General features: G+C 40.3%; 1 protein-coding gene across 8 annotated transcripts in view; it reads left to right on the top strand.

Annotated features, from left to right (window-relative positions):
- tbc1d5 (TBC1 domain family, member 5) overlaps positions 1 to 25,105 on the top strand; it is a 222,593-nt gene that overhangs the window by 101,382 nt on the left and 96,106 nt on the right. For all 8 annotated transcript variants that reach the window (XM_042346852.1, XM_007897591.2, XM_042346856.1 and 5 more), the window contains one exon: positions 17,081 to 17,150. In XM_042346852.1, the coding sequence (XP_042202786.1) occupies positions 17,081 to 17,150 (70 nt within the window). The remainder of the gene's footprint in view (positions 1 to 17,080; positions 17,151 to 25,105) is intronic.

Raw genomic sequence — 25,105 nt, 5'->3', positions numbered from 1 at the left:
ATTTTCACAAATGCAACACAATCAGAACCTGGGTTCCTCTCTCAAAAAGCCTGTTAAGATATTGTTCAGATCAACGCCATTAGGTTTTTTAGAATCAAAGATTTTTATTTAGCAATTTGTTAGAATGAATGAACCATAGACTTGCTTTTACAGTACATGAGGCCATGCAGCTTTCAGAGCAAGCTATCCATTCAGTTCCAGACCTGTCCTCATAAAGCTTTTTTATTTCTGATACCTGTTTACTTCCCTCTTGAAACCCAAGATGGATTCTGCTTCTACCCTCTTAGTTGACAGGGTATTCTATCCCCAACAACTCTTTCATAAGATCACCTGTTATATCCATGTCCTCTAATCACTGACTCTCCTACTAGTGGAAATAGCTTCTCCCTATTTACCCTGACAAAACCCCTCGTAATTTTATACATCTTTTTCAGGTCCCCACTCAACAGACCAAACTTCTCCATTCTCTCTCATAACTATAGCCTCTCATCCCTGGTGTCATCCTCTTAAATCTCCTTTGCACTCCCTCTCCCCCAGGCCTTAGTATCCGCCCTGAAGTGAGGTGACCAAAACTGAAAGCAGTACTCCAGGTGGAGCCAACTTTTGTTTAAAAGTGTATTAGAAAAGAACATTCTCACATCAAGATTTTCATTCATTAATAATGAACACCTTACCTTACAGAGGGTCGTCTAAAACCTGCAGATATAAGGTGAATGCAGAAAGTTTATCTCTGGTCCGACTCACAAAAAACGAAGTTGTTGTGCACAGCTTTAATTTTGTTTAAAAAAAGTTTATTTCAATAGCTGAAAATGTTACGAACAGTACAAGTTATATTATTGTTGGTTAGCAGCATGGTTTTTTGCATCATAAAAGTTCAGTTAACATTGAAAGATTTAATGCTTAAACAAGCTTTCTGGTACCATCTTCATATTTTTCTACATATAGAGCTGTTACATTTAGCTACATTATGTGACTTGAAAGGGTAATAAACTTACCATTTGTATTGAATAATATGTATGCCAACAGTAATAACTTACTGAATATCAAAGTTGTCTCTCAGTTTGTGTGTGGTATCCCACTGAAGGAACATGGTTAATCATTGCAACAAATAATTAGTGTTTCTTGTGCGTATTCTATGGTGTTCCAGCTTTCTCAAGAGACTGGGAGTTCAAAATGTCTTGGCGTGCTCCAGTTTGCGCTGTTCTGATTCGACTTTGATGGTTGCTAAATCAAAGCTACAAGTGTAATAATAATAATAATTCTTGCATTTGATATAGCTTATCATGTCTTATTATCATTATCATGTCTTCAAGGTGTCTCAAAGTCTTCACAGAATATACTGTAAAGTGAATTGACTGGATATTTTGTGGGCGAAACGCGGCAGCCAATTGCGCACAGCGTGGATTGAGTGACCACATTTTTAAAATAAAATTCAGGGATTATTATCCCCAGAAAAGCGATCCCCCACTCGTCTAAAAACACGGTTCCTACTTACTGCTTGGTGCTGTGAGGCGTGCGGAGTAAGGAAACTTGCGTAAGGTTTCGCCCTGTCCGGGAATCAAACCTGGATCCTCTTGCTTGTGAGGTGAGTGCTCTAACCACTGAGCTATAGGATTCTAAGTATAACATAACAGTGTTTTCAGATGGGGATGGCCAATCTGGCATGGAATTGCTTTTCAAGAGGTAGTATTGGTTTCAAATTATTGCTCACTGGCTATAGTTTACCTGAAACTGGTGTAACATTGATGTAGATGCTATCCTGCTGCCAGTGGTTTGTCATCCATCAAAAAATTGAAAAAAAAGGCTCCTGCCAATACCGTGGTTTGTGTGAGTACAGTTCAATTAAATCAGTTTTAAATAGTTTTTTTTTAAATAGTATGTTATGAGCAAGTATGTAGCTCAGAAACCTACCACTCATGTTCCTCTTTTACCAGAAACAGTGCCGTATAGCTTCCTAGTGTATAACTGAGGCAAATGTAAAATCCAAACTCATTTAAAAACAGGAGTTGCTAACAACTATCGGTAGTGACCACATTTTTTTTAAAAAATTCAAAATGTTGAAGTTTTGTCAAACAAATGGTTTAACCCTCAAAAAGCACTAGCAGCATTTGTTTTTGATACTAAAGATTCTCATATGAAGCAGATTACTCAGCAGAGTTTAAAGGTTTTTTTTGGTTTGAACATAATGCTGGGTTCAAATACTTTTAATCTGTTAATTTAAGGTGTATTTAAAGATATTGCATTTTAAAATCTGATGTGCACAAACTGGATTCATTGTGATAATTGTGCGAATATAGGACTAGGAAAAGTTATAGTGGCGAAAATCACAAATCCTAAACTACGTCTCAAAACACTTCACAAGATATACTGTAAAGTGGAATGAATGTGTATTTTTTGGGTGTAACGCGGCAGCCAATTGCTCGCACTTACTTATATAGCGTCTTTTGCACGAATAGTGTCTCAGAGTGCTTGAAACTCGCAAACTCATTTTGAGATTTAGCGCTGTGAATTTTGGAATCTAATATTCACAATCATTAACACATTGAAGAGGAAACACAAGTGAGAAGGGGACAGTGAATTATAAATATAAACACCGGCATGGACTAGTTGGGCCAAATAGTCTTTTTTGTGATTTAATTTTCTATGCAACTCTAGATTAACACAATAAATCCAGTTTGCGATTATTAGATATTAAACCCCACTATGTAACTGTTTTATATTAAAAGTAACAGTAAATTAATCAGCCGCTGTGCCCAGAATCTCTGGAACTCCTTGCCTCACTCCTCCGTCTTGCTCCCTATCTGCCTGTCTTCAAATCACATGTGAAGACTTTCCTATTCGACCTTGCATTCGGTCACCTTCCTCCTCATTCCGGTTAAACATAAAGCTCTGTTAAGCACTCTGACGCTGTTCGTTTGAAGGCAGCAATATAAATGCAAGTAATTGTTGATTTTGATGTTGTTCAATTTAAAAATACAGGAGCTAAAGTAAAGAAATTTTAGGAAGAGCTTTCCAATCTGCACTTGATGGAGGGAAATTCTAGCATAGTCTGTCCACTTAGTGTGTCAGGTCTAACTTTTTTTTGTAATGTGATGCTAATTTTAATTGAGTGCAGCTTAAATGTTGTGAAAAACAAATGCAATTTTTTTCAGCTTTACTGCTTATGGAGTCCTGTAGCTTAGTGGTTAAAGCACTCGCCTCGCAAGTGAGAGGACCTGGGTTTGATTCCTGGGCAAGGCGAAACGTTGGGCAATTTCCTTACTCCACAAGCCTCCGCTTACCTAGCAGTAAGTAGGAACCCGTTAGTTGATTAGTGTATAGTTTTTCCGGAGTTAATAATCCATTCAAACAAATAAAGCAATGATAATAATTTAGTCACTTAATCCACGACTGTTTGTGGGACACTCTGCACAATTGACGGCCACGTTTCTCCCACAAAATATACAACCAATTCATTTTATTCTGTGAAGTGCTTTCAGATGTCTCGAAGATGTGATAAGGTGCTATATCAGATGCAATGAGTATTATTATAACTGGCAGTGTGATGTACACATTGTTTTTATATATGGATCATTTCATTTTTTTTTGCATTTGTCAGGAAAAAGCCAAAAAGGGAGGGTTTGTTTTATTTTAAAATTGCAAGTACTTGGGAGTGAATGAAATGTGCAAATGTAAGTTCATAAACCTTATAAGAAGCTCTGCATTTGAAATTGTCATCTGAATCTCGGATTAAAATACTCAAAACTATTCTTAAAGAGCTTAAACCATTAATTCCGTAGGTTTCATTTACTTTTGATCACTGTATAATAAAAACAATTCTTGCACTTCATATTTCCAAGTATGGCCCTTAATTTGTAACTTAGAAGTGACATGCTCAAAAGGGGCAGTTAATGTGGGCCAAGAGCAGTGAGGTAAGTGACATCACCTGTTTCTTGTTGAATTTGCACATGGGAGAGCTTCCCTTCTTTTCCTCAAAATAGAACATTAGTTTCTTTACCATCCACCAGAACTACCAGATAGGATCTTGGTATAATATTTCATTCAAATATTCTGACTCAATGTCAAGAATGTTGCAAATTGACCCAAACTCATATTTTTTGTCTACTGATGATTGTTGATTGCTACAACACTTCACCTGAGTGTGTAATTATTATTGCAGATATATTCACTGTAAATAAAGTTCATATTTTAATGTAACACACAAACACCTTTAGATAGCAATACAATATACAAATATGTCAAATAAAGGCTGGTTCACTTCAGACTTCAAGAAAATCGTTTTACTTAAATCATCAGTTTTGTGGGCATGAATGGAATGTACATTATCATAACTTGTATTTGCATCTTTAAAAATATGCATGCATTTTTTCTTTACACTGGCAGAGACCCTTTGGTTTTTCATTAATCAAAAATAAAATGTGATTCAGGAGTTATTTTTCCTGGATTATGTTTAGCCCATTTAACTGAATCATGCCCTACTATAATAAAATGCATCAAAGGAGATCCATAAAATCATGATTCATTAACATGCCTATTTGGCATAAAACAGTGGGGAATTGGTGTACAAGTCTTAATATGCACGTAAGCAAGCTCCCATAAGACAAACATGCATAATTGATATTAGAATAGGGTGGACCTTTTTGGCACTTTCACACTATGTTAACTTGTAATGTTTCCTGTTGTACTTTTTAACATAATTTATCTTTTAATACTTTGAAAAGTTTCTAATGACATTGTAGAGGAGATCCAGTGGAATTAAAATGGCCCAATTAAAATACTTCATAAACACTTACCTTCCAATTAATTTAATATATTTGTCTGCAAAAACACAACAATTACTTGTGAAGTGCTTTGAAATCTTTTGACATTTTAGGGGGCATACCAAACACAAGGATTATTGTAAGAAATCTCAATGATTACTGAAGCTCTTAGCTTATTGAATCTCATGGTGTTGGTGTTTCTGTTCCCTTCCCCATACTACAGAATTTTGAGCTGTGTTTTGCTCCAATCTAAAAAGGTTAAGAGAAGAGGTTGATATAAAATGCTAAAATCAAATGGCCTGCCGGCACAACACAATCTATAGCCATGAGTGTGTTATGTCAGCTAGTCCAACTGTTGAAAATATTCTTTCAGGCTGCTCTTGGAATAATGTACACATACAGTTATTTACATAATTTCACATGCCTATTTTTTTCTAGTGGAGGAACATTGTACAATGTATCTTTTATTCTTTGGAAGTATGAATGCATTTCCCCTCATTCATGTGTTTCCACCATTATTTTCATAATGAATTTGCATAGAATTGTAGAAATTACATCTTAAGACTAGTCCACTTGACCTCTTGAACCTAAACTGGTACTATATGATCCATTGCAGCTAACTACTCCAATCGCAATTCCCTATACCCTTTTATGTTTTTCTTCCTCAAATGTTTATGCAATTCCATTTACATTTTATTGAAGGTTTCGGTCTTAATAGATACTTTTCGCACAGCATTCTGTTTTCCAATAACCCTCTATATGAAAAAAGATCTTTCTAAACTCCTCCTCTCTTCCCCCATTACCATTTATTACCTGGTAAATCAGTAATGAGGGAGCAGTTATATTCTCCCTCATTACTGATTTACCAAGCGGCAGGAATAATCAATTGCTCACTATCTGTTCTCTCAAAAGCTTTCAGAATTTTGGAAGACTTAAATTAGATCCACTCTTATCCTCTGGGTCAGGAGAAATAGTCCTACATATTTTTCAAGCCTCTTCTCATTACTATAACCCTTCATCTCAAGTGCCATTTAGGTGAACCTATGTTGTGCCCCTTCCTTGGCTCTGATATGCATTCTGTAATAAGATGTCCAGAATTGCATGCAGTATTCCATTTTTGCTCTAACCAATGTTTTGTATAAATTTAACATCAATTTATTGCTGTTTTAATTCAATACCCCTGAATTAGCCTTTTCAAGGCTTTTTTTTACTTGCAATAGGATTCAATAGGATTTGGAGGGGTGGGGATTCTACCAACTCAGCTCCTGTAACCCTTCAACCCAAAGCCCTAATGGGGAGGGTGGTCCCAGCTGGACAATAGTGGGAACCTAGACGAGGCTTTCAATGACAAGCTATACAGTTTAGCCTCATGATTCCCTCTATGCCTTCAGCCACTGTGGTCCTAATCTCTAGAACATTCTGCCTCAATCCCTCCGTTTTCCCCCCTCTTATCATTAAATCCCACCTGAAGATGTACCTCTTTGACTGTGCCTGTGGTCACCTCTCCTCCTTCCTTGTTCAGTGTTTCCAAGCCCACCACGATACAGAGCCCCAAGACGTTATCCCACGTGAAAGGGGCTATATAAATGCTATAAATATAAATGTATATGTGTGCTCTGAGTCTTCACTAGCAGGAAGTGAGTTGAGATTCCCCAAACACAATGTGCAACCCTATCCAAACCTACTGATTTTATTGATTTTTTTAAAAAGCTACATTCCTGTATTTGCAGGAATATTTATAGGGAAATTTATAGGAAAAGGTGAATAATCAGTAGTGGAAAACACGATTGCAGTTTATCCTAAGAATTATGTTCCACTTTCTACTCCACTATAAATGAAAACACAAATTGAGTCGAGCACATGCTGAAATACTAAATTACTATTGTTCTATAAAATAAAAATATATGTTTTCTCAGGCAGAATTAAAATCCATTGATAAGGGATCTGAAGGAGCTTCAGACCAGACAAAATAGGGTCCCTTCTTTCTGAAGCTTTATATTATACAATTATTTTTCATGAAGACCTTTGTAGATTAGTTTCACCTTGCTCCCTGTTGACTTACAAACTCGTGCTGAGTAACTCAGAAAACGTCTTCACTAATATTTTTCGTAGGTTTACAGTACAATAATATTGGTACCCATTAGATACCCAATGGCCCCACATTTGACAGTAAAATAAATTATCCTGAAAAATATGTTTCTTACTGATAACTAAAGCCCAAATTTAGTATCTAGCACTTGCATGCTTACCAAATTATTATATTTAAGTGTTTCGGAAAGGAGTAAAGTTAACGACTGTTTGTGTGCAAGTAGCAGGTGTTACTGTACAAAATGAGAGTGCATGGCTCTTGTGAGACTCCATTGAGATGCTGTGTTGGCCATTCATTCAGAAGCTTAAAAAGAATTTATGATCTGCTTTTTCAGAATTGCTACTGAAGAAACACAATGGGAATGGAGTAGGCAATCGATTGCAAGAGTTTAATATTGCACTTAGAAGATTTAGTATTGGCAATCTAAGCAGTCTTCTGCTGCAGCGCTTTTCTAAATAAGTTTTGTATGTAGATTTGTAGGTCAAAACACTTCCACATGTTCACAAATACAATCTGCAGATACACTGGCAAATTTTGTCATGCACTTATACTCGTGGAATCCTGTGGCTCAGTGGTTAGAGCACTTGCTTTGCAAGTGAGAGACCTGAGTTCAATTCCAGGCAGAGGGCGAAACCTTGGGCAAGTTTCCTTACTCCACACGCCTAATAATAATCCCTCCAAAACTAAAAACAATAATAAATTGGTCATTTTCAATCTACGACTGTTTGTGGGACATTGCTGTGCGCAATTGGCTGCCGCGTTTGCCCACAAATATACAGTCAATTCACTTTACAGTGTATTCTGTGAAGCGCTTTGGGACGTCCTCCCGATGTGAAAAGCGCTATATCAAATGCAAGGATTATTATTATTATTATTATAATGAATCATGATATTAACAAATTACAGGTCTTTTGGTCAATTAGCAGGCAACAATAAGGTTCCCAAATATTTACAAGTACATATAAAAACAAACTGTATACATCCAACATTCCTATCATCCCCAGAAAAACTAGTTTTCATGCTGTCACAAATGATTTATCCACATGTGCGCATGACAGGCATTCAGAAAAATTGGATCTGAAGATGCTTTCTGTTTCTTTAGTTTAAATATTAGTTATTTCGATTTCCAACATGCTGAAGACAAATGGCCATCAGAAAGCTAAAGAGGAAACTGAGGCTCGGAACAACAACTTCTAGAAGGCATTATCTGGAATCTGGGTACGTGAACACAAGTTCATATATCCAGGGCTTGGAATCCACGGTTTGCAGGGAGTCAAGCAGCTGCTACTCAAGTTCTGCACCTCCAACTGATGGAACCTTTACTCAATGGGTAATCCTGTGTCTCCAAGATGTGGACATGAAGAAGGAAGGAAGGAGGGTGAGATTACCATAGGCACGGTCAAAGAGGTAGATTTTCAGGTGGATTATAAGATAGATAAAGAGGGTGGGGGTGCAATGTGGTGGTAGATCCAGAGATTAGGAAGTTAGTGGCTGAAAGCACCACCACTGATTAGGGTTAGGGGGACATGCATCGGGATGGAACAGAGGGGTACAAGTAAGACAGAGAGGTAGGGATGTGCTAGGGTTTGAAGGGATTTGCATTTAAAGGTGAGGATCTTGAAGTCGACTCATTTGGAGAGTGGAGCTAGCAGAGCCTGACAAGGATTGGTATGATGGGCGTCCAGTTTGGTGTATATGTGAGGATACAGGCTTTGTGGAGCGTAGACCTGGGGACCAGTGAGGAGTAGGTTTAAGAAATCAAGGTGTGAGGTGACAAAGGTGTGGATAAGGAATTTCACAGCATTTGGTGTAAGATAAGAGTTGGTGGTGGACAATTTGTTGGAGGGGTTAGAAAGCAGTCCTGGTCGGGAATCAAATATGTGGTGTAGAAGGAACAGTTGAATATGTCGGTGATGCTATTTTTGGTCAGCCGGATGTTTGAGACATGCGGAAACCCATCACTATGCTTAAGAGTATCCAAACCAAACTGAGATTTCTGTGCATCCCACCTACACATGGAAATTCCAGAGATAGATTGGAGGGACGCATAATGCTTACCTAAATCCGGAAAGTATTTTGCGCAGGTTGGCAAGAGCCAAGGCTTGAAAACCCAGAGCGTGTGTTGGGAGGACTGCTGAAGTCTAAGCAGCTAAAACTGCTGAGAGCACTGCCTGGCAAGCTTTCCCATTGCTTGTCCGGCTAGGACCAACCTATCTGTTAAGGCTTTGACTTGCAGGGTTAATAGGAGGTGAATGGAAGGATTCCCTGCTTCCAGTGACTGGTCTACCCTTCCAGATCCTGCCGAAGAGCCATCTCTCATCAACAGTGCCCTGGAGTACTGTGAACCCGCCTGGCTCAAAACCTGGACTACCGAGACCGCCATAGAGGGGTCGTTCGATTATGACTCTCCATTTCCAATCATGTCAGCTTGGAGCCAGTTCAGCTGATAGGAGGTCCCACTTACCTCCCACCAGTCTCACTAGGGATGCTTCATGTTGGAAGTGCAAAACTTTCCTCCAGTATAGTACAGGTGAATTTCCATGGTTGTAATAACACATGTTATTGGGAAAGAATAACAGAGTCTTTGCTTTACATTGAGCCAGTGCTATACCTGATGTGGGAATGCTTCACGAGGACACTGGGTGATAAAAACGAAATAAAATAATTCCTCTTCAAAATTAGCATATAAAGTCACATCTTCCTCTCACCCTCAAACGTAGATCATAGTGCTAATAATGTAGTTACTTCAATTATTTTAAAGACTATAGTATTTCAAAAAAAGTTGTTTCTGAAAGCCTTTCTTATGGAAGCATAGCAATGGAATATATCCAATTTAAAAAAAAGTGGACATCTGGTTCTAGGCATTTTACTGGGTTTCTAAAGTATCCTGCTTTACTGCATCTAAAGATTTTATCTGCATTAAATGCAAAATACAAGCTGTGGAGTATAGAACATTTTCTGTACTTCTTGCAGCTCTAAGTACATGTCTGGTATTAAGTGGACCAGGAAACTCATCTTGGATTTATAAATGTACATGGTGCAAATGCTTTAGATCTCCTCACTGATGCGCAGCACCCTCTGTTGCATACTTGTTGTATTGTCACAGATTAATGTCTTTGAAATGTTTATGTTTCTTTAGAAATCAAACAACCTAGAAATGAAATAAAAACAGAATTCGCTGGGAACACTCAGCAAGTCAGGCAGCATCTACGGAGAAAGGAAAGTGAGTCAACAGTTCGGGTCCACAACTCTTCGTCAGAACTGGGGCATGTTGGGAGGGAGAGGCTTTTAAGGGCTAACAGAGAAGGGGGAGGCAGGGCAAGGAAGACAAAGGAGAAAATGAGGTAGAGGACAGGGGATGATGGGTTAAAGGGGATGTTAATAATGCAAAACAAAGGGGGGGATTGCAACAAAAAAGGGGAATCGAGATGTTAATAATGCAAAACAAAGGAGGGGAATTGTAGCAACACAGGCAGACCAGAGAGAGAAAAGGTGTGTCTGAGACCCAGATGATGTGGTAATGGTCACAAAAGAGGGAGAGGGGGAATGTGAGCTGTTATGGTCTTAAATTGTTGAAATCAATATTGAGGTCAGATGGCTGTAAGGTCCCTTGCAGTTAAATGAGGTGTTGTTCCTCGAGCTTGCGCTGTGGTTCATTGGAACAGTGTAGGAGACCGTAGAAAGAGAGGTCAGAGTGGGAGGGAGAGATGAAGTGGCAAGAAACCGGAAGCTCAGGGTTGTGCTTGCAGGCAGAACGGAGGTGTTCAGCAAATTGGTCATCTAATCTGCATTTCGTCTCCCCAATGTAGAGACCACATCATGAGCAACAAATGCAGTAAAACACCGCAGGTTGCCCAAACCCTCATACATGCTTTCATTACATCGAGGCTAGACTATGAAAACTCTTTGCTCGTTGGCCTCCCCAACTCCTCCCTCCAAAGGCTGGAGATCATCCAGAACTCTGGAGCCCATGTACTCTCCCATACCAGGCTCCGTAAGCCTATCACACCGATCCTCGCCCGACTCCACTGGCTTCCCATCACACAGAGGATACAGCTCAAGGTCCTGATCCTCACCTTCAAGGCCCTCCATGGTCTTGTTCCCCCTACCTCTGAGATCTCCTATTCCCTTACCATCCTGCTCGCTCCCTCTGCTCAGCGAGCTCTGGCCTGCTTCACGTCCCCTGCCTCGCTCAACCCACTATTGGCGGTCGGGCCTTCTACCACTCTGCCCCCACCCTCTGGAACTCCATTCCACAGACCCTCCGCTTCGACCTCTCCCTTGCCTCCTTCAGGACCCATTTCAAGACCCTCCTCGTCGACCGTGCTTTCGATCACCCTGCTTACCCCCCATGCCCTCCCCAATCCCGACCCCCAGCTCGGATCCGAAACTCTGACTGTCCAGTGCTTTGGGACGTCCTCCTGACGTGAAAGGCGCTATGGAGTCCTGTAATAATAATAATAATAATAATAATCCTTGCATTTGATATAGCGCTTTTCACGTCGGGAGGACGTCCCAAAGCGCTTCACAGAACACACTGTAAAGTGAATTGACTGTATATTTGTGGGTGAACGCGGCAGCCAATTGCGCACAGCAATGTCCCACAAACAGTCGTAGATTGAAAATGACCAATTTATTATTGTTTTGTTTTGGAGGGATTATTATTAGGCTCTGTGTGGAGTAAGGAAACTTGCCCAAGGTTTCGCCCTCTGTAGCTCAGTGGTTAGAGCACTCGCTTTGCAAGTGAGAGACCTGAGTTCAATTCCAGGCAGGGAGAAACCTTGGGCAAGTTTCCTTACTCCACACGCCTAATAATAATCCCTCCAAAACCAAAAACAATAATAAAATTGGTCATTTTCAATCTACGATTGTTTGTGGGACATTGCTGTCCGCAATTGGCTGCCGCGTTCGCCCACAAATATACAGTAAATTCACTTTACAGTGTGTTCTGTGAAGCGCTTTGGGACGTCCTCCCGACGTGAAAAGCGCTATATCAAATGCAAAAATTATTATTATTATTGTATACAACTGTCATTTTGTTGTTGTTGCTGTAGTACACGTAAATCGCTATCTCACTTGAAAACTGTGTTTGGGGCCCTGGACAGTGTTATGGCAGGAGGTGAAAGGGCATCTCCTGCGTTGGCATGGGAAGGTGCCAAGGGGGAGGAGAGCAACTATTGGTGTTGGAGGAATGAACCAGGGAGTCACGGAGGGAACAGTCACTTCAGAATGCTGAGAGGAGAGGGGAGGGAAAGATATGTTCAGTGGAAAACATATCTTTCCCTCCCCTCTCCTTTCCTCTCTCCACAGATGCTTGACCTGCAGAGTGTTCCCAGTGACTTCTGTTTTTGTTTCAGATTTCCAGGATCTGCAGTATTTTGTGTTATGTTTAACCTAGAAATGACCTAGAAACGTCTCAAAGCGCTTCACAGAATATACTGTCAAGTGTAGTGACTATTTTGTGGGTGAAATGCGGCAGCCAATGGCACACATTGAGTGAGTGACCAAATATTATTTTGGAATTATTACCCTGGAAAGCGATCCGTCAATCAACTAATAACTGGGTCCCTACTTACTACTAGGTAAACAGAGGCGTGTGGAGTAAGGAAACTTGCTTAGGGTTTTGCACTGCCAGGAATCGAACCCATGTCCTCTCACTTGCGAGGCGAGTGCTCTAACCACTGCGCCAATGGAGCTCCAGAGATTGAAGGACAAAATGGCAATGGTGGGGCAGATAGGATGGGAGTGGGTGGGGAGTGGATAATGAATCCAAGCCTGTGCTTGCTGGGCAAAGGGAATGGCCAGGTTGTTCTTAACTAATGTTATCGCTCACTTGAATCAATTTTGCTGCAAGCTGCAGCTCAGATGCTTGTAGAGAAACGTTCCTACGGTGACAATGGATATCCAGTCACAATTCATCTTCAACTCATTTAGGAGCTGTATTGTTAGGAATACCTTCAGATACCTTCCCTGTTTCAGGGAAAATGCTCATTCCCATGGTTTAAGAGATCTCTGGGTAAACATTCCATTCAGCGTTATGCACATCCTGGTAATGGGATATCCCTATAATAGTCATAAATACTAAAGGCGCTGTGCATGATGCTGAATGGTATTTTTACTCCCTTATACCTTTGTTTCCTATACCCTCAACTCCACGACCACCGATGTCCTGACTGCCTGCCTGTCCGACATTGAATCCTGGACGAGAGACAACTTTCTTCAGCTCAACGTGCACAAAACTGAGGCCCTCCTGATTGGCTCACGTCAGCGCCTCCGCACCTCAGGCGCTGACAGCATCAGCATCCAAGGCTGCACTCTCCACCTCTCAAAGCCATCAGGAACCTCGGCGTTCTGCTCGACCCTGAGCTGTTCTTTCTTCCTCATATTCGCGTCACAACTGGCACCGCCTTCCATCACCTCCGAAACATTGCCGGACTACGGCACTACCTCACCCCTCACGCTGCTGAAACTCTGGTCCACGCCTTTATCACCTCAAGGCTGGACTATGGGAACTCTCTCCTCGCCGGCCTTCCCGGCACCTCCCTCCACAAGCTGCAGGTCATTCAGAACTCTGCAGCTCGTGTACTGTCCCGCACCAGGCTTCGCGACCACATCACTCCCACCCTCGCTCGCCTCCACTGGCTCCCCATCCCCAGAGGATCGAATTCAAGATCCTCATCCTCACCTACAAGGCCATTCACGGCCTTGCTCCCTCCTACCTCTCCGACCTACTATACCCCTACCTACCCGCCCGTACCCTCCGTTCCTCTGGCTCTGGTCTGCTCCATATCCCCCGCCCCAACCGCCCTACCATCGGTGGCCGGGCTCTCAGCCCCGAGGCTCTGGAACTCCATCCCCCAGTGCCTTCGCCGCCTCCTCCCTTTCCTCCTTCAAGGCCAGTCTCAAGACCTTTCTCTTTGACCGTGCCTTCACCTCCCCTCTCGACTCTCTACCCCCTCCTCGCTCCCTCCCTTCCCTCCCTCACCCTGACCATTTCCCCCCCTGCTCGGGTCCTGACCCAACTGTCCAGCGCCTTGGGACGTCCTCCTGACGTGAAAGGCGCTCTATAAATGGAATCTTGTTGTTGTTGTTGTTTGTGTGTTTGTCCCCACTGACCCCCACTAAACTGAATTAAACCGAATCACGTTCCTCAAATGGGAACTTAAATTGTACCCCAGGCAACCGGTAACCCCCCAGGCAACCAGTATCCCCAACCACAAATCTGGATCCCTGATCGTCAAAGGATGGCACAAACCCGATTCCTCACTCACGACCACCTGAGCAACTCAAGTCACTGGATCATGTCTCCAGCCCAGACAAACCCGGTGTGAGCCTGATGACCAAGGACCTGTGTTCCAGTTTCTCTATTCCCCCTTTTGGGAGCAGATCAAACTTCTCAAATCAGCAGCACTGCAATAGCGATTCCAGCCAACAGGGGGCAGAAGGCCAGCCTCCATGAATAAATCATGAAGATGTTCAGAGCGTTGGTGGCTATACCACTCCATTGCCTCAAAGAATGAGCACACTGAGTACAGCCTCCCACTGATAAATCATAGGGAGGCTCAGAATGGCAGGGCTAAATCAATCTGAGACCTCAGAGGCAGACCTCACTGACAGGAACTGCACAGCCCAAGGAATAACTGATCAGAACAGATAATGCACTTGTTCTTACCCAAAGGACCGAGAAGCCAGAACCTCAGAAAACCCAAAGGAATTAAGCGTGATTTCTATTGCAGTGACCCAACATGCCTTATATCTGTCTCTAGTCGCCTCTTAGAATTATGGTGTTTATAAGGACAAACATGCTTTGATGACCAAATTCTCTAACGATGAGCTCATTGGTTTGCCAAGCAGTTACTGTTACATTCATAGGGCTACTGGTAAATAGAGGTGATTGTTAAATTCAGGTGCAACAGCTGTTTTTGCGCATGGAAACCTATAAGACTGAATTAGTTTTCCAATCTTTTGAAAAGAAGCATTCCATCCAGCTCGTACATGGGAACAATTTCCTGTCCCAGAAACATAGACATTTGACATCCAGCAGCAGCTAGTACGTCTGTTAAACAAGATAGATTAGTCCTTCAAAAGATGTCCTCTCAGTTGAGGTTTGTCCTTATAAACACCATAATTCTAAGAAACAGTAAATATCAGATTTGTCATGCACTTTAGATCTAATCTCCTGTAAGATTGCTCAGGTGCTGTTCTATTTGCATATTCTCCTAATTCTTAAAAATTGCATTTTGTTTCCATTGTTTTAATGTTCCATTGTTTAAGGTGAATGGGAATACTGCTGGATTTCTTTGTTCAGTAGCTTTGATTGGGAAAGGAGCTTTGAATTAAACACTATTCTCTGGTTTGGGACTTGAGTTTTTTTTGCCCAAGTTTTTGTGATTTCCCTACTAACCGTAGTTGTTATACATAATACAATAACAATTTGCATTTATATAGTGCTCTTCACATGGGGTGGCATCTTGAGTGCTAATACACTCAAGACGATATTGCAATAACATTTGTTTATGCAAAGAAACTCATGTTAGTGGAAGCTGTGTCACTATTATCGTATAAAATAGAAGCAATATAAATGAGTTGGACAGTTATTTTTAAAAGATATCTGAAGCTGGTTTGCTTAAACTAGGACAATTAAATGGAAAAGAAGTTCCCTTTTACCATTTCAATAAATATCACGTAACATTGTCAGCAATTTTTCATGTACCACACATGCTGAAACTTTAGAAGGTTGATACTTGTTCAGGAATACTGTTAACATCCATTACAGTAATGTTCACATCATCAGCATGATGAAATGAGACTGAAGCCCAGGTGGTGTGTGTGAGCTAGTCACTAACATTTTGCTGAAATTGGATGTCAAAATATATTTATAATACAACACCCACCTGTTCCTGTGATATCTGCTTAGAGACAAGAACATATTTGCATCATTACATTGTGAGGCTTATGCGAATGTATTTACATGATTTGGAGATTTCTCCATGTCTGGAATGGAAGCGCATTCTCTCACTGGAGGGATTCACCCTACTTGCCCAATTCTGGAGAGTATTAGGGGCAGATTGACAGTAGCCTAGACTTGGGACCTCAGACTGTGTGTTGGGCTACTGCTGAAGAATAATCAGATAAAACTGCATAGCTTGTCATTAAGAGGAGTATTTGAGCACGATTATGTCCTCATGTAAGACCCATGCACATGGGTTTTCAGTCAGAGTTCAGTGGAGAGTCGTCAGGAACCTTTGCAAATCGTGTTTGCTCTCTTCCCTCCACTGGAAACACTGAGGCCGATCATATCTTCACAGTTGCCCCATAAACTCAACTTCAGACAGTCTTGGTCTGTATTACTCTGCACCATTTGATGCAATTAACCATTAAGTTGTCTGGCTTAGAGTATGGGCACAAGTCATGACATAGGGTTGAACCCATCACTATCTGACCCAGAGGCAAGAGTGCTCCCAACTGAAGTCTAGCTGACTAATCTGAAAAAATAAAATGTTGGTCCAAACGGATGTATATTATCAGAATGTTTGTGTATTTAAATATTTTCTGATTCAACATTTCCTTTCCAGATAGTCATTGCAGAGCTACATTTTATTAATAAACCAGATGCAGATTCCATCTCTTGGGAGTCCTAGGGCACAGTATTTCTGCCATTTGTTGGTCAGATATGATGTGACCAATTTATTTAAATGTAAAAATATCCTGGGGTTTATGCGTTGTTGCATTTTTAAAATAGGTAATGTTAGTTCACAATTTTTAAAAAAATTATTGATACAAAATGAAAGATGTAGAAAATCTACCTTATATTTATGTGCAGCATACCCACTTAAGGTGATCTGTTCTGGGTTCCCACAATTATTCATTGAGAAAATGCAGGAAGAAACTAGCCTCGATCGATACACTGCCCTGAGTTAGTGGAACCAGGATAGGAAACCAAAAGATGGCTATAGTGGTTTAAGCTCTCAATGCAATCCGATGCTCCCTACTGGGATGTCATCTGTGAGGATGAAATAGAAATGGCAACTTGCATCTATCTCTCTGTTCCCTTTTTTCTGATGAGAATTAAAAGAATGTTTTAATATTTGTGTGGATTTAATTAGAAAGCAGGTTCATAATGGTTAGATAGTTTCCCCCTTGAAGTAACATTATTTTGAGAACATCTGGACAAAAATGTTTTTTTTATTTAGTTGCTGATTGTATCTTCTATATTTTGTGTATTTTGCAGGTGTGAGTGATGAAAACAAGTTAATAAGAATGTATTCAGGTTGGGACAGTGGAATATGCACTTCCTACAGGTAAGTGTACAATATATTGAGATTTTCCACCTTGAAAAACTGCCATATATCATGTATATAACATCCAAGAAGTTGCAACACAAGGCCAATTAGAATACATTTCACCTGAAATCTTACTCCAGTAGGGTTGGTTAGCCTCAAGTTACTAGAAAATTCTGCCAAGGACACAACTTCTAATGTAATTACAAATAACAATGTGTACATCTGTGACAAGTCCGTAAAATTGAACTAAAATAAATCACAAAGGTGGAGTGCAAATAACAAATTACCAAACTGGAGGTACATGTCTCTTGCAGCAAACTTGGAAATTTTGGAGATGATCATAGGAACATAGGAAAGGGTGTAGAGCATTCAGCCCTTCGAGCCAGTTCTGCCATTCAATTAGATCATGGCTGATCTGTACCTCAACTAATCCTTTCAATTCCAATTTCCCCCTTTCTCCCAATATACCTTATTACCTTGACCTACCAAAACTCTATCAACCTCACTCTTGAAGGTGTGGATGGATCCAGCATCCACAGACTTTTGAGGGAGAAAATTCCAGATTTCTATCACCCTTTGAGTGAAAAAAAGCTTCCTGATTTCACTCTTAAATGGCCTGATTCTAATTTCAAGACTATATGCTCTCTTGTTTTGGATTCCCCCACCAGAGGAAATAGCTTCTCTGTATCTACCCTATCCAATTCCTTTATCATCTTAAATACCTCAATCAAATCACTCCTCAACCTTCTCAACACAATGGAATACATCCAAGTTTATGCAGCCTTTCCTCGTAACTTAACCCTTTCAGGCCTTGTAACATTCTGGTGAACCTGTGCTGCACCCCCTCCAGGACCAATGTATCTTTCCTGAGGTATAGTGCCCAAAACTGAATCCATTTCTCTAGACGGGGTCTGACCAACACTGTATTGGTCTATTGCGATGGGGAGAAATGCTGTCCTCATATTACATCTGTGGCTTGGAGTGATAAAAATAATAATAATCTTGGCATTTGATATAGCGACTTATCACGTCTTCGAGATATCTCAAAGCACTTCACAGGATAGACTGTAAAGTGAATTGATTGTATATTTTGTGGGTGAAACGCGGCAGCCAATTGCACACAGCAGTGTTCCACAAACAGTCATGGATTGAGTGACCAAATTATTATTATTATTTTACTTACTGCTAGGTAAACAGAGGCATGTGGAGTAAGGAAACTTGCCCAACGTTTCAGGAATTGTACCCAGGTCTCGCTTGTGAGGCAAGTGCTCTCACCACTGAGCTATAGGACTCCACAAATAGTGATAACCATTGTTCTCAAAGAGTTTAGGGGACTATAGTTTTAAGATTTTATCTAAACCAATTTGGAATCTCAACATTGTGGAATTATAATTGGACTGTATAGGTCTTAAAGTTCAATATCAAGAGTGTATTCTGAAGTATTTGTATTAGAACATTTCAATTGTTTTGTGCTGATGCTTGAATTGTTGCGAGTGGTTGAAAGTAGATAATAAAAGACACACATTTAGATGTATTTAAAGGACATTTATGTTATTGTTGAAATAGAGTTTAAACATAAAAATTGTTTAAAAATAATTGTTTCACATGTGTATGCTGAATGCAACAGCAGAATGACCAGTGCAAATTTCTTATCAGTTTCTTACTCTTATTATACTAATTGGTAAAAGCCTCCTTCGCTCAGCTGGCTCAGGTGTTCTGCACATCCCTTGTCCACTCCACTCCATAATTGTCGGCCTTGCTTCCATTCACGCTGCCCCAAATCTCTGGAGATCCTTGCTTCAATCCCTCTGTCTTGTTTCCTCTTTACCTGTCTTCAAATCACATCAGAAGACTTTCCTCTTCAACTGTACCTTTGGTCACCTCCCTTTCGGGCTTGGTTCCGAGCCACGTGGCTGTTAAGCACTCCGAGATGCTATAATGCAGGTTGTTGTTGATATTAGAAAATATAACCCCATATCAGCCTCTCCGCTCAGCAGGCTGTGGCCTGCTCCACGCACCCCACCCCATCAGTGGTCGGGCCTTCAGCTTCTCTGCCTCCACCATTTGGATCTCCATCCCTTCACTTCACTCCCTCCCTTGCCTCCTTCAAGGCATATCTCAAGACCCTCCTCTTCGACCGCTCCTTCGGCCACCCTCCTACCCTCCCTGCCCTCCACTTCTCCCTGATCCCAACCAATCCCCCCCAGCTCGGGTCCAAATCCTTGACTGTCCAGCACCTTGGGACGTCCTCACAATGTGAAAGGCGCTATACAAAAATGTAATTGTGTGTTTTGTATTGTATTTTCTCCATATTCTTTGATACCTTTACCTAACAAATATCCATTGACCTTAGTCTTGAAAATTCTAGTTGACCCAGCATTCACATCCTTTTGGGGGACAGAATTCTAGATTTCCACAAACCGTTTGTATCAAAACAAATGCTTCCTTGTTTCACTCCTAACTGGCTTAGCTATTCTATCTACATTTCATTTTAAAATCTTTCCTCTAGCCAATGTGCAATTTCCAAGATGAAAATAACATTTGCATTTTTTTTTTAAAAAAACTTGTGAGGCTGGTTTTGCAGCTTGTGAAATATCAGTGATTGACAGGGGGTCGGAGGTTCTACCATTGTTATGATTTTCACATTTCAAAGCGAAGGCGGGTAAAATACAAAAAAGGTAAACATATTTCCAGTCCCTAAACCCGGCAGTATGCTAAACGCTCGAATGTGATACATTCTCACTATAAGAAGGTATTTGAAATCCATTAAAATCATAACTATCTTATTATGAGGCTGTAACAGCTGGTTTCCCTGTGTGCCTGAGCAGCCGGCCAGCTCAGTTCTCATCTCTTTTATAAAAACCTGACATCCTGGTCATCATATTACCGCTGCCGTGATTTCCTGTGAGCTGTGCAGCGCACATTCTCAGCAGAGACCTGATGACCTGAAATAAGCAATATTTAGCGGATGGGAAATCAAAATAGCCGAATTCTAGGTCATCAAGACTCTGCCAACACCACTTCCTGGGGAAGTGAGGTAAGCAGTGACCAATTGACTCAGAATTCAGTGAAGTAACATGGGAATGGTATGGCATGCGGGAACTGAACTGGCTGTATTCACACACAAACACACACAGCGTGCATCTAGGCCCCAGCCGGGTTGTAAATGAATTAGCACTATAACAAAATACTTATATACCGAGGCTGCACTGATATATATATCAGCAGTCATGAAGTGGGTTTGTTGCAAAATACAATTGTATTTATCACAGAAGTGGGGGAATTAAGAAAATGTGGTTTCATACAGAGTAGTAATTTGTATTTTTGTTATGGTAGGGGAAATCATTGAAGTCAAATGCATTGAACGATAGCCGATTATTGTTTAAAAATAGACTATATCTGGCATCCTCATCTTATTTGTAAGAATAAAAATCTTTGCATTTTGTTTAGTCCTTATTACATCGTCGAGATGCCTCAAAGGGGTTCACAGGAAATACTATAAAAGTGTAGTGACTTTGGATTTGTAAGCAACACAGCAGCTAATTGGGCACAGCAATGTCCCACAGACAGCCATGAAGTAAATGACCAATTTTTATTTGGGAGATTGTTGGCCATGGCATTGGGAGAAGCTCCCTTATCTTATATTACTTTTTAATATAGGTGTGTTATGTACAAATAGATTTTTTCTTATAATAAAAGTACGCTATAGGTTTAAAGCAGACAGTTCTATTGGAAGTTGCTTTCTTCCTGCATGTCATTTATTTAAATGAGACTAGTGTGTATTTCTTCAGTGCTATGATGTTAACTGAAATACAAGATAATCAATCTTATCTTGGTATATTTTGACAGGGTGGAGCACTGAAGGAGGGATGAAAAGCTAGCCTTAAAGTAAAATGATTAATTTACAGAATTGTGGTATCATTTTAGCAAACTGTATCTGTGTTATAGACCGTGGTGCATTCTACTAGTATCCCTAGGGAGCTGAATCCTCACAGAATTTTTATGTTTGAATTTGCACAAATTGTCAACATTTCTCTTTGTATAAGATTAGTCACTGCCAGAAAATCTTGTTAAAAATTACACTGTTTAAAAGGAACTAAATTTGGACATCAGAGTGAAGTATTACATGTTAGCGAGCAGTAATGCAATAAGTAACCAATTGGGAGCTACCAGTAGTGTCACAACGTGTTTCTAATTTACCAAATCAAAATGTCATCTTCTCATTGTGGTTCATGGTATTAGTGACAAATTGATATGAGAAAGATTTTATTCTCTGGAAGATGACTTGAGCTGTATTTCTGTACTTTCTTTTCATTGGCTTTTTTAGTTAATTCACCTTTTTTAAAAATATTGGTGTGCGGAGCCAGTGGATTCTGATAGACAGAGACAAGTAGCATATAGTGAGCTGTGTGTTGAATTGCTTAGTTAAAAAATCTGGCTGTCTGACACTGATTTGCAGGAAACCCATTTCCATGCAACCTACCTCCGCTCAGCACTGGCCTGCTTCATGTCCCCTGCCCTATCCACCTCACCATCGGCTCTCTGCCCCGCTCTGGAATTCCATCCTAGTGTCCCTCTTCTTTCATGGCACCTCGCAAAACATACCTTTTGACCGGTCTTTCGGTCATTTTTCCCCTATCCAGCCCCCAGCTCAGGTGCTTTCCAGCATTGTGAAGTTCTTTCAAATGCCCCCCTGATGTGAAAGTTCTATATAAATGTAAATTGTATTGCATCGTATATTCTAGTTTTGATGCAGGATTCTCTCAAGTTGGGGTGATGTGCATAATTTACTTCCAGTCCCCACTCAGAATTTGTAGTTAAAAAATACTGCAGATTTGAAAAAGCACTCCCAGCTTGGGCTATTTACTCAGCATTTATTTTCCTGCTGCAAATGTAACTGGAGTACTATCAGAAGCACAGGACAATTTTACGAAAGCCTGGATTGTTAATTTTTAAGATGTGATCGGACATACAATACAATAGTTATTGTGTTAATTGCCTCCTGGCTTGAGTAAACTGGAACTGATGGTTATATCACTGCATCGTATTATCTTGTCTGTTCTGACAAGGCAACTAGGTTTTTAATTTTATACATGTATTTGCATACATATTTATATCATATTTTGTGTTTGTAAATGATGGTCGTGCAAACTCTTTTGGGCTCAACAAGACAAAGGATGCCGTTGATTGGAAATAGAACATTTTCCAGTATTAACATTGAGCATTCCGAAGCCATGCTAGATGCAGAGTAATGCTTTCTTTACTCTGTCTCTACAATATGTCTTGGTATCAACCTCATTAGTGTACCTCCTAGTGCATTATTTTCTTAGCATTATAATAGGATCATAGAAAATTACATCACAGACTGAGGCCATTCGGTCCATTGTGCCTGTGCCTACTCTATGGAAGAGTTACCCAATTAGTGCCACTCCCCTGCTCCTTCCCCAGATCCTTGTAATGTTTTCCTTTTCAAGTACCTATTCCCTTTTGAGAGTTGTTATTGAATCTGTTTCTATTACCCTCTCAGGCAGTGCATTCCAGACCATAACAACTCTTATCTTCTATACTTTTCTCACCAGTTATGACCAGTTTGTGTTGGTGTCTAAACAGCTAAAATCGCACAGCTTGCCATTGATAGCACTGTGTGGCAAACTTTTCCGCTGCTTGTCCAGCTGGGAGCACCCTACCCTGTAAGGCTTTGGCTTGCAGGTTTAATAAGAGTTGATTGGGAGGATTCCCAATGTGACTGGTCTGCCCTTCCAAGTCCCACCGATGATCCAGGCTGTCTGTGTTGTTATCAACAATGCACTGGAATACTGTGCACCAGTCTAGTCTAGGAATCGAAACTACCACAGAGGGTTGGCTCGATTTCAATATTCTGTTGCCAAACATGTCACCTTGGAGCCAGTTCAGCTTCAAGGAAACACCCCCCCCCCCCCTCGCCCCAGGTGGGTAGTCAAGTCAATCTGAGCTGGATTTAAAGCCAATTTATAGAGGTGAAGGCCCAGCATCTGATTCACTGCAACCACCTGCCTTGCTCTGTTAAAATGACCTACACAGTAAATGGTGAGAGACCTTGTTGCACCTATAAATTGTATTTTTGTTTGTGAATTGCTTAGCTGATAAATAAGAGGATTGATGAACATATAAATATGGGTTCAGAATTTATGTTTCTTGAAAAAAGTCCTGTAAAATTGAAAATTGTTTGATTAAACAATAATGATGCACTTTAGGTTCCTTTGGCAGTAGGTGGACAAGTTTTAATGGCACAGTACTCCTGGACCTAAAAGTAAAAGGAAAGGAATTGATAATACCCAGTGGAATAAACTGTTTGAGAATTATAGTATACTTAGTTCATATTACAGTACAATGATTAAATGTTGCTTCTGTAGATTTCTGTTCCTCTCTTGTAAACTTTATAACTTAAAATCTACAGAGAATTGTTTTCTGGTATTATAGAATGCACAAATGTAGATTTTGAAAGCTGCAAATGAAATTCAGTACTCAAGGCAGAAATTTCAGCTGCCAACACCCCATAATAGATTTATTTTTAAATGTAATGTTATAATGTTGCTTGATTCTGGTTATAAACTAAAAGTAGTCCAAGCAGATGTTGGTAAAGCTATATTTTATAATGGTTCTAATCTTAACATCTATTAATGTCGCAATTTCCATACCTATGGGATGCTTGTGTTCCAATGAATGAGCTTGAAAGGCCTAATATATTATTGAACTCTGCTTTCTTAAGTGCTGTACGTGGTGTTAAGGACTCAATCCTATAATGAACTGTGCCAAATGGCCATGCTCAATGGATCAATCCTATGTCCCATTGCACATCTGTATGTCTACAGTTATTGCACCATGATTCACCCAATATTTCTGCAGTTGTAAAGTTAGATGCATTTCTAGAAACCATAATTGACATCTCTTTTCAGACAGTTGTCTATATAAGTGAAATATACATGCCTTCTGTAGATACAAATACGCCAGTTAAGATATACAAGCAGCTGCTTGCAAATAAACAACAAGTTATGTTTTCCAGCATAATTTCCAGCAAAACTTTCAGAAGTAATCACGTTATTGAAATTCGGAAACCATGAAGGCTCTTTTGATTATTGCCTCTGTTAATAATTTAAAGCTTTTATCTTATCAATAGCACAAGTACAAAAGATGTGCTCCCATCTGAATCGATCTGGAACTTTGCAACAAATAAAATAATAATAATCCTTGCATTTGATATAGTGCATTATCACATCTTTAGGGCATCTCAAAGCGCTTCGCAGAAAACACTCTAAAGTGAATTGACTGTATATTTTGTGTGTGAAATGCGGCAGCCAATTGCCCACAGCAGTGTCCCTCAAACAGTCGTGGATTGAATGACCAAATTATTATTATTATTTTTATGAAGAGATTATTACCCCCAGAAAAGCGATCCACCAATTGACTAACAACTGGGTTCCTACTTGCTGCTAGGTAAACAGAGACGTGTGGAGTAAGGAAATTGCCCAACGTTTTGCCCTGCCCGGGAATTGAACCCAGGTCCTCTCGCTTGCGAGGCGAGTGCTCTAACCACAAAGCTACAGGACTCCTCAAATAACTGCATGTTATGGTTATAGCATTAGCTAAAAACTGAACATCTTGATGCTATACCACAAAACTAGTTATTTATGTTACTTTTTAAAATTTGCAAACCGATATTGCATTTTTTTNAAAAAGGGGCTTTTTTTTAAGTCCCGCGAAATTGAAAGTGGCATCTTCAATCAGAGTGTTGTTTTCACACGATTTGTAAAATATTTTCTCAGGCATATATGACATTGACGTGTATCTCAGGCTCTCTTTAAGCAGAAGACATAGACTGGGTTAGATTCGAGAAGACTACAACATTGATAAATGGAAAGCAGCCATTAGTAATAAAACCTTTATTACACTAGGCAATCTAAGCAAACTAATGAAATTATATAATTAATTTGGAA

The sequence above is a fragment of the Callorhinchus milii genome, unplaced genomic scaffold, assembly GCF_018977255.1.
Source record: "Callorhinchus milii isolate IMCB2004 unplaced genomic scaffold, IMCB_Cmil_1.0 Scaffold2, whole genome shotgun sequence".
Lineage (NCBI taxonomy): Eukaryota > Metazoa > Chordata > Chondrichthyes > Chimaeriformes > Callorhinchidae > Callorhinchus > Callorhinchus milii.
Note: the sequence above shows the minus strand (reverse complement) of the source record. Positions and strands in the feature narration are given on the sequence as shown.